The following is a 10,962-nucleotide window of genomic DNA, read 5'->3' on the forward strand; positions in this document are numbered from 1 at the left end:
AGAAGACTTCATGGCCGCTGTCTCTCTGTCACACCTGCTACGAGGGTAGTCTAGAGACAGCGTGCCCGCCGAGCAGAGTAGCATTAGCCGCATGTCCTCTTTGTGAAGGTTGCTTGTGAACAGTCAGTTACACTCGTTACTGTACGGTGAGCAGGGTGAGTTAGTAGGTAGGTTATATTTGCTATTGTACTTCGGTGCACAGTCACTCAGGCATAGGGGCAGGTAACCACTCTTCTGTTCTGTGTTTGGCTAGGAGAAGCTTTGGGGGGTACGTTTAGGTTAGGGATCAGTTCTCTGTATCTTCCTTTGTTATGTTTCTTTCCTTAGGTGCCTGCCCAGCTCAGCCCTGTCTCACCTTGAATCATATTGTGAAAGCAACCTAATTTGCATACCTTGTAAAGTCCAATACTTATTTGTAATAAAACTACTTTTGGCAGTCACCACCTTGCCTTTGTTGCGTCTACAAACATCCCTAGGCCCTGTGGGCGTAACAGTGTCGAATAGCTCGTTAGTGATTTTTTCTCTCTAATCAATGAAACATCAAAGACAATGACCTGTTTGGTGCATGTCATTGAGGGGAGGGGGAGGAGGGAATGTTTTGTGTACAAAAGTCAAACACAACCCCTCCCACCAGATCTCTTGTGATTGGGAATTTCAAATTTTAAATCCCCTCCCCTTTTCAATCAAATAGAATGGCCACAAGTTCAGACTCAAGCCCCGGCGTAGAGTCTGAAATCAGGCTAGGGTTGATGATGTAATTGTGGGAATTCGCAATAAGCCAATCAAATTCATTTACTGTAATGCGTTGTTGTGGTGTGAGGGGGTGGAGTTTAGTTCATTGCACACTGCTTTTTACCAGATTAATGACCCATTTGGATCTATGGGTAATTAAACCTTACCCAAATATGGAGATGACTGACACCAAATATGTCTGACTTCATAGACCACATGAGACTGGCATGGCTTCAACCAGTATGTCCATATATGGGCATTCGAAGATAAGGGCTTCATATCGATGGCATCAGGGATCTCCATATATGGGCATAAAAGGGACAAGGACTGACACAGAGATATGGCCATTCGTTTATTTTGCTGTGTTGGGCGTTGCGAAGGTCGCATGAGCCGACTCAGCTCTGTCCGAGTTACATCTAATGGGGTACAGAATAGTAAATCTTCACAACCCTGACTTTCGGCACCTCCGCGCGGCCCAAGTTAACACAGCGGAGCGCTCCCAACCTCTGTTCAGCCAATCACACGCCGTGGATTCTAATTTAGTCAGCCCTGTATCCTACGGATTCCATTATCGCTCGCTCCTGGGGGCTTAAACCTCCAAATCACTTCTTCTTGGACACGCCGACGGTGCGGCCACGCCGCCCGGTGGTCTTGGTGTGCTGGCCGCGGACGCGCAGCCCCCAGGAGTGGCGCAGGCCGCGGTGGGCCCTGGTCCTCTTCAGGGCGTCCACGTCCTCTCTCAGCTTGTTGTCCACGCCGCTGGACACCACCTGGCTGCAGGTGCCGTCCCTGACGTCCTTCTGCCGGTTGAGGAACCAGTCGGGGACCCTGTACTGGCCCGGGTTCTGCATCGCGTTCACCACTCTCTCCACCTCCTCCTCCGTCAGCTCCCCGGCCCGCCTGTCTGGGGCGACGTCGGCCCTGGCCAGGACAGAGTGGGCGTAGCGTTTTCCGACGCCCTTGATGGCGGCGATGGCGTAGGCGATCGTCTTCTTGCCGTCGAAGTTCGTGTTCAGCACGCGAAGGATGTGCTGGAAATTGTCTGGGACGATCAGAGACATCTTGGAAGGCACAGGTCTCAGTGGAAAGCCACAAGGTTCTTAAGTGAAACTTAACGACAATGAAACGCCATATTTGGCTCTTTAAACTTCATGGGTGGTTTGTGTGTAATGTCACTTGTGACGTGAGTGTCCTTATTTGGTCATTCGGGTGCTATTATGGCTGGACGATTTGACTAAATTGCAGGGTTTCCTCCGCCATCGGTGTATGATGCATGGGTGAATATAATGGACATTGGACAATCATTGTAAAGTGCCTTGGATAAAGGCACTATATAAATGCACCATTTACTGATTGAGATAAATGGCTATATGTTTTTTGAGCGGTGCTAACCATGACACATTGGGCCCTATTTTGACCGGGTTCTTATTCGCTAATAAAGTGATAACGGCACCATCGTATACGCAATTGGTATTGGTACAAGCCTGGGAGATCTCCCGCATAAACCACCGACAATAAAACATTGATGAATCTGACGTTGGAATTTTCAGAAATCCAAAATAAAAAATATATGCGTAATACAGGGCGTAAAGTGCTTGATGATTCGGGCCCAATGTGTACCGAAAAGGGTGAAAACGTCTATTTGTGCTGCTTGTCGTCATTAATACATTTGGAGTTATTAAAAGTGAGTTGCGAGCCCCCCCTTTTCTGAAGTAGTCGTACTGTCTTGACAGTTTATTTATCTCAGCACCAAACAACGGAGGATGAGCGCAGGGGCGTCACAAGGGGGGGAAATGTGGGACTGAGTTACTAGGGCCCAAGATGGAGGGGCCTTAATTATTTTATATACTTTAGCTATTGAAAAATAGCAGATATACAAGCTCACAGCGCGGCACCGAGTGCCGCGCTGCGAGCTTGTAGATCTGCTATTTTTTAAAAGTCACGAAAATGTGTCAAAATCTTTGAATGTATGTAATTTTTGGTAATTCAAATTTTGCTTCTGGGGGGTCCCTGCAACTACATATTTTGAGATGGGGGGTCCGTGGCCAAATACATATAATTTTAGGGGTCCTTCTTCACATGAAAAAGTTTGAGCACCACTGACATAGTTTTTCAAAAAAAACCTTAGAAGGATTTGAACTATTCAAAGACTTTTTCAGGATTTTTCAAAAATAGTAGATCCACAAGCTCACAGCGCGGCACTCGGTGCCGCGCTGTGAGCTTGTATATCTGCTATTTTTCAATAGTTAACGCACAAATTAATGTGTATAATGTGTTCCGAGTCTAAACCCCTCCCCCTATGAAGAACATTCATGGGGGGCCCCGCAGTGAATCCTTGTACCCAGGGCCCAGAATTGTGGTGCGACATCCCAGGATGTGCGTTATATTTCCTTTGAATATCGGGCCCAATGTGTAACATGGCCAGCATGACGTGGCGACTCACAGCAGCCATGTTATCACAGAACATTGATGCAGCTGTGGAAACCAATATTGGTTTCCCTCTCCGGCATGAGGAGAGGAGGAAAAAACGCTCGCAGAAGAAGCAACACCACACTTCTCCTGAAGCAATAAAAGGCCGGACAGTCATGAAGACGGATGGAGCTTATCTCTCCCATTGTGTGTGTGTGTGTGTGTGTGTGTGTGTGTGTGTGTGCAGGGGCGTCACACTGGGGGGGAAAGTGGGACTGAGTTACTAAGGCCCAAGGTGGAGGGGCCCTAGTAACTTTAGCTATTGAAAAGTCGTGAAAATATGTGCAAATCTTTGAATATATGTATTTTTTAAGCAAACATTTGTAACTCTAAGATTTGCTTCTGGCGGGTCCCTGGAACTAAATATTTTGAGATGGGGGTCCGTGGCCAAATACATATCATCTTGGGGGTCCTTGACATGAAAAAGTTTGAGCACCACTGACATGGAAACATAAGTTTCTTGCACACATTTTCACAATTTTTCAAAAATAGCAGATCTACAAGCTTGCAGCGCGGCACTCGGTGCCACGCTGTGAGCTTGTATATCTGCTATTTTTTAATAGTTAACATTCATGGGGGGCCCGCAGTGAATCCTTGAACCCAGGGCCCAGAAATTGGTGTGACGCCCCTGTGTGTGTGTGTGTGTGTGTGTGTGTGTGTGTGTGTGTGTGTGTGTGTGTGTGTGTGTGTGTGTGTGTGTGTGTGTGTCTGTGTGACTACGGTGCAAGCCCTGCAGGGGGGTGGGGGAGGGGGGGACACCGCAGGGAATTCTCTGGACTCTCGTTAGTGGCAGTGTTGCCAGGTGGGTCTGCTTATATTATGAGTGACTTTGGGCTCCTTTCTCTGTAAAGTTTCTTGTAAATATTTGGTAGTCTTTTTTTTAGTTTTGGTTTCTAAAGTGCAGTTGCTTACAGCAGGGGTTCCCAAACTTTTTTTGTCTCAGGGTACCCCATGAATATCTTTTTAATCCGAGGCACCTCTACATTATAATCTTTTTCCTTGTATGTCCAAAACCGTTCGTTTTGTATTTATCATCTATAAAATGTACTTAACTAGTGAAAACAGCAGATCTACATATTACCAAATGGACCCATAAGGGTCCTCTATGACTATGGCTAATTTAACTCTTGACATTTTAAAGTCTATGAAAGCTCTATAGGGGTCCATTTGGTTACCAACTCTCCATCATTAGCTGGGGACCACCTGGAACCCCCTCAAGGACGACTGGTGGTTCCCGGACCACTGGTTGAAACCACTGAACTATACAGGGGTCTTCAACGTTTTCAGGCTAACTTCAAACTCCATTTTATCCATAATAGATTTATTAAAAACACACATATTTTTTTCTGGAGACTCATTTTACCTTCCTAATACGTGAGCAGGCCGCGTTTTTTCGATAACTTTTTTCATTTATTATTAAAGGAGTAGTTCACCACTTTTCAACCTGTCTTCATATAATAGGTCCTCACTAATGCTCATAATAAAATAGCATTTTTTTTTCCCCATTCAGTCTGGGTCTCATAGGAGAGCTGTCAAATCCTTCTACCGGTGACATCATTGTTTGACAAAAAAAATAATAATAATATTTTTGAAAAAAATATATATATATTTAGATGTTTATTATCACGAGAACAATGGCTTCCACTTTAACATTGCAACTTTATCAGGAATAGAAAGCCTGCCGTTTCTATTAGCTTGCATTTCCAATTGATGATGTCACCGGTAGAAGGATTTGACCCACCCACAGCTCTTCCATGAGACCCAAACTGAGTAGAAAAAAAATTGTGATATTTTATCATGAACATTAGTGAGGACCTATTATATGAAGATAGGTTGAAAAGTGGTGGAGTGCCCCTTTAATAATTATTTGGAAAAAATGGAAACAATAATTATTAAAAATAAATTAAAAATGTTATCGAAAAAACACGGCCTGCTCATATATTAGGAGGGCAGTATGAGTCACCAGAAAAAATAATGTGTGTTTTTAATTAATCTATCATGGTTAAAATGAAGTTTGGAGTTACAATATGGGTGTGTGTGGGGAGAGGCCCTGGGCCTGGAGGGCCTGGTAACATTTACATCAAATAGATTAGATGATAAAATTACCAAAAGTTTTTTTGAAAGTGAAATACCCCTTTAACTGAGAACCAATGTCAATAATATCAACAATCTGTCAATTGCATTATAGTAATCATGTATTCAAGCTACCGTATTCAAAATGGATAGAATCATGATTTATTTTTTAACATAAATGTGAAAAATGAAGAAAAAAAAAAAAGAATTTCGCGGACCCCCTGCAGTAACTCCCTGTTGAAGACCCCAGTGCCTCAATTGTGAAAACGCACGCACGCACAAGCGCACGCGCGCGCACACACACAACACACACAAGCTAACGTTAGCTACCATTCTAATCATAGCTAGGTTATGCTACCATTCTTCTAAGAACAAGTGTCAACACACACACATGACTACTTACAACTTCATTTGGACCGTGAAAGCGCGCACGCACGCACGCACACACACACACACACACACACACACACACACACACACACACACACACACACACACACACACACACACACAGTTTGGCGCCGACAGAAGCTAACGGGCTAGCTAACGTTAGCAACATTAGCATCCGGAGCCCTTATTGTGCTGTGCCTTATCAGTACACACAGCGGCGGTAGACCAGGCTCAGCAGCCTCTCGTCTTTAGTAAAAAACTAAACAATAAACTTCAGCGTCATCAATCCCTATTGTTGCTGAGGCAATAGCAATGATTCTGAGGGAAAGAAAGGTGTCAATACTTTGCCCGACGGTCACTGAAGCCGGCATTGACCTTGGATATGAGATAGGATATCCTGCGACAGTGAATTCCTTTCAGGAGTTTGTCAACTCGCTTCCAGCAAACAAATGTTTCATAGCCGTTTGCCCTGTCTTTTTCCAATCTCAGGAGGGTGACCTGCTGGTGAAAGATGAAAAGAAGGTGGTGACATTTTTTCATCTGCCAGGTGGGGACATTACGAGCCTTCCTGAGCAAGAGAGGGATTATGTTCGGGATTTTTTGATTAAACAAATTAAACCAGACACAATGGCAATTCAGTCACCGGATCAGCTAAAGGACTTCAGAGCTCTGGCTTTGCACCTTCGTGGAATGCTGCCAAAATGCCAGATTGTGTCTGTGGAGGAGGTTGGACTGAACAAACCAATGCCAGGGTTTTGTATGAAATGTGGCGTGGAAGGCCACAAGGAGCCCTGTGACCGTCAACCAAACAGATCCTTGGTCAAACAAAGGCTGAGAGAGTACGAGGGAGGAGTGAAGAAGTGGTCAGATTCCCGGCAGAATCACTAGCTGGCACCTGGATGGTTACCTCACTAATATGCTGTGAATGCTAGACACTAACGCAAGCCCTACAGACGTCCCTTGAAGGGGTGCTACACCAGAATGTTAACCTACAGAAGTCCCTGGACGGGTGCTACTGAACAGCAACCAGGACGAACACATTAACAACAAGCGTCTGTACGGGGCACTGCCAAGTGTATCAGAGAAGATGGCAGTCAGGAGACTAGCCGGCCACTGCCACCAACACCTCCCGGCTAAAAAGCTTGTACTGGGCCAACCAACCAACCTACGTGGACTAAAGAAAGATGCTGGTGCAGAAAGCACGAATGAGCTGGACAGATGACTGGAGACACCATGGAGACAATTATATAATATATAGATTTATTTTCAGCCAGCAAGGAACAATTAATGCAAAGGCAAAAAAAAGTAAATAAGGAGTTGGCCAAAACTAAAAAAGAAAAAAAAAAAAATATTATATAATTATTATATAATATTATATCAATTATAATACTGAAAGAAGAATCCGAGCAGTCTCCAGTCACCCATTTTTTTTTCTAGAGGTAGATGGCACTCACTGGCCTTTTTTTTTTTTCTTTTTTTTTCTAAAGAAAAATCCTAGGAAACACTGTGACTTTCAGGTTTGCTGGTGTCGGCCACCCAGTCTAACCTTAGTGGGGTCCAGAAGAATGACCCTGGGATATCCAACAGTAAAATGGGATAAAATGGCAATACATGTCCAAAATATGGATTACAGAAAAAAAAAAAGGTTTAAACGGCCACTGACATAAAAAAGTGACAAATAGTTCCAAGATTCTCAAGAAAAGCTCCAAAAAACATATACAACATCAAGATCAGTCTGTTCTCTGCAACCGTGGAGTCTATGGCTGTGAATGCTAGACACTAACGCAAGCCCTACAGACGTCCCTTGAAGGAGTGCTACACCAGAATGTTAACCTACAGAAGTCCCTGGACGGGTGCTACTGAACAGCAACCAGGACGAACACATTAACAACAAGCGTCTGTACGGGGCACTGCCAAGTGTATCAGAGAAGATGGCAGTCAGGAGACTAGCCGGCCACTGCCACCAACACCTCCCGGCCAAAAAGCTTGTACTGGGCCAACCAACCAACCTACGTGGACTAAAGAAAGATGCTGGTGCAGAAAGCACGAATGAGCTGGACAGATGACTGGAGACACCATGGAGACAATTATATAATATATAGATTTATTTTCAGCCAGCAAGGAACAATTAATGCAAAGGCAAAAAAAAGTAAATAAGGAGTTGGCCAAAACTAAAAAAGAAAAAATATATATATATTATATAATTATTATATAATATTATATCAATTATAATACTGAAAGAAGAATCCGAGCAGTCTCCAGTCACCCATTTTTGCCAGACCCATGAAATGGGTAGGCCTACATAAGCAAATGTCGGTCCGGGTTTTCTATATAAAGGGTATATATGATGATGACATGATGATGACATACCTACAAAAGGCATGATGTCATAAATGATGATGACAGACAGGGGGTCTGGCACAACCAGGTTGACCTGGTCTAGTGACCCATATCTTCCGTATTGTTTAATAAAAAGCATGTTAATCCGACCGGCGGCCTGCCGAGATGTTAGCAAGCCGACATGTAAGCTCCTTTGAGCTCCGTCTGTCCTTCGTCTTCAGCGAGCTGCTTTCCAAGAACCAACCTAGTTGCATTTTAGATTCACGATGTTCTTTCCATGTCCAAAACACAACCGCGAGCAAGCACAAATGTCCAGATATTTTTTACTTTAGAAATATAACTGTATGAACTATGAAACAACTTTACTGAAGGCAGTTTGAATTCAAATATGGCGGGCGGGCGGGGCGTCGCTCTTACAGGAATTAGTTTGCACCGCTCACTTCGCACGGGTGCGATTTTTCATATTAATATGCAGGTGGGTGGATTTTGTGTGTTGAACAAGCTTTCTGATTGTCAAACACCTGCATCATAAGTGATGTGATGTCACTCATATACAGTAGTGATGTCACAAATACACATGGATACTTACATCATCGTACAAATAATTGTATAAAAGAACGCAGCACACTTCATTTTAGTTTGTCTGAGTGTAGAAGTCTGATTTTCAAACAAGGAATATTTTAAGCTGAACTGAAACATGTCATCAATCCCTATTGTTGCTGAGGCAATAGCAATGATTCTGAGGGAAAGAAAGGTGTCAATACTTTGCCCGACGGTCACTGCAGCCGGCATTGACCTTGGATATGAGATAGGATATCCTGCGACAGTGAATTCCTTTCAGGAGTTTGTCAACTCGCTTCCAGCAAACAAATGTTTCATAGCCGTTTGCCCTGTCTTTTTCCAATCTCAGGAGGGTGACCTGCCGGTGAAAGATGAAAAGAAGGTGGTGACATTTTTTCATCTGCCAGGTGGGGACATTACGAGCCTTCCTCAGCAAGAGAGGGATTATGTTCGGGATTTTTTGATTAATCAAATTAAACCAGACACAATGGCAATTCAGTCACCGGATCAGCTAAAGGACTTCAGAACTCTGGCTTTGCACCTTCGTGGAATGCTGCCAAAAAGCCAGATTGTGTCTGTGGAGGAGGTTGGACTGAACAAACCAACGCCAGGGTTTTGTACGAAATGTGGCCTGGACGGCCACAATGAGCGCAATTGTGACCCGAATCGTCGACCAAACAGATCCTTGGTCAAACAAAGGCAGAGAGAGTACGAGGGAGCAGTGAAGAAGTGGGGAGAATCCCGGCAGAATCACTAGCTGGCACCTGGATGGTTACCTCACTAAAATGCAATTGACCACACGCTGTGTTCGTAGCAAATGCTGAGTGACAAATAGTTCCAAGATTTTCAAGAAAAGCTCCAAAAAACATATACAACATCAAGATCAGTCTGTTCTCTGCAACCGTGGAGTCTATGGCTGTGAATGCTAGACACTAACGCAAGCCCTACAGACGTCCCTTGAAGGGGTGCTACACCAGAATGTTAACCTACAGAAGTCCCTGGACGGGTGCTACACCAGAATGTTACGTGTGGTACTGAACAGCAACCAGGACGAACACATTAACAACAAGCGTCTGTACGGGGCACTGCCAAGTGTATCAGAGAAGATGGCAGTCAGGAGACTAGCCGGCCACTGCCACCGACACCTCCCGGCCAAAAAGCTTGTACTGGGCCAACCAACCAACCTACGTGGACTAAAGAAAGATGCTGGTGCAGAAAGCACGAATGAGCTGGACAGATGACTGGAGACACCATGGAGACAATTATATAATATATAGATTTATTTTCAGCCAGCAAGGAACAATTAATGCAAAGGCAAAAAAAAAAGTAAATAAGGAGTTGTCCAAAACTAAAAAAGAAAAAAAAAAAAGAAAAAAAAAAAAAGGTTATTATACTGAAAGTAGAATCCGAGCAGTCTCCAGTCACCCATTTTTTTTTCTAGAGGTAGATGGCACTCACTGGCCTTTTTTTTTCTTTTTTTTTCTAAAGAAAAATCCTAGGAAACACTTTTTCAGGTTTGCTGGTGTCGGCCACCCAGTGACCTCTAACCTTAGTGGGGTCCAGAAGAAGCAGCTGACCCTGAATGACCCTGGGATATCCAACAGTAAAATGTGATAAAATGGCAATACATGTCCAAAATAGGGATTACAGAGATAAAAAATGTTTAAACGGCCACTGACATTTTAAAAAGGGGGGGTTGATGTAGCCTGGCTCCAGCCAATAGACCCGCCCACTCTCTGAGTGAACTGCATCTCTTGGTCTGGATGTGTCATATGACGTGTCTCTTGCTACCGAAAGCTTCTCAAACCGACCGAAACCGACCAATGAAATCAATGCAATGCGGAGGAGGGGCGCGTCTAACTTTTGAAAATCAACAGAAACAGTGGAGGGAGGGGTGGCTGCGTGGCTCACCAGAGTTCTTAATTGCTCCCTTTGAACTTCAAAAGGGCTCCGAACTGCAGTCATTGATTGAGCCATACAAGTGTCTGTTACGGACAAGAACAATGATTTATGATTAAAGCCATAGTGCCATTTGGGTTGGGATCTGCTATATGTTGTTTTGTGTGCGCGCGCCCTGTATGTCCTTGTCTTCAGATCTCTGCTGCCGCTATGCATGGAAGATGCCTGTCACCTCCAGCCAATCAGCGCTCGGTCCGTCGGGTCTGACGGCCCCGCCCCTTGCTATAAATAGCTCCATGGAGAAGACTTCATGGCCGCTGTCTCTCTGTCACACCTGCTACGAGGGTAGTCTAGAGACAGCGTGCCCGCCGAGCAGAGTAGCATTAGCCGCATGTCCTCTTTGTGAAGGTTGCTTGTGAACAGTCAGTTACACTCGTTACTGTACGGTGAGCAGGGTGAGTTAGTAGGTAGGTTATATTTGCTATTGTACTTCGGTGC

The 10,962-nt window shown here is 44.4% G+C and overlaps 2 protein-coding genes across 2 annotated transcripts in view; one reads left to right on the forward strand and one right to left on the reverse strand.

Annotated features, from left to right (window-relative positions):
* dlgap2a (discs, large homolog-associated protein 2a) overlaps positions 1 to 10,962 on the forward strand; it is a 471,572-nt gene that overhangs the window by 67,586 nt on the left and 393,024 nt on the right. The gene's annotated exons all lie outside the window — the stretch shown is intronic.
* LOC308305847 (small ribosomal subunit protein uS13-like) lies at positions 1,335 to 1,793 on the reverse strand (the record flags this gene model as incomplete). The annotated part of the gene is made up of 1 exon (XM_080750734.1): positions 1,335 to 1,793. One exon carries the CDS (start codon positions 1,791 to 1,793, stop codon positions 1,335 to 1,337), a length of 459 nt encoding a protein of 152 aa, XP_080606860.1.

Source organism: Nannobrachium achirus (assembly GCF_963921795.1).
Source record: "Nannobrachium achirus genome assembly, chromosome: 20".
Lineage (NCBI taxonomy): Eukaryota > Metazoa > Chordata > Actinopteri > Myctophiformes > Myctophidae > Nannobrachium > Nannobrachium achirus.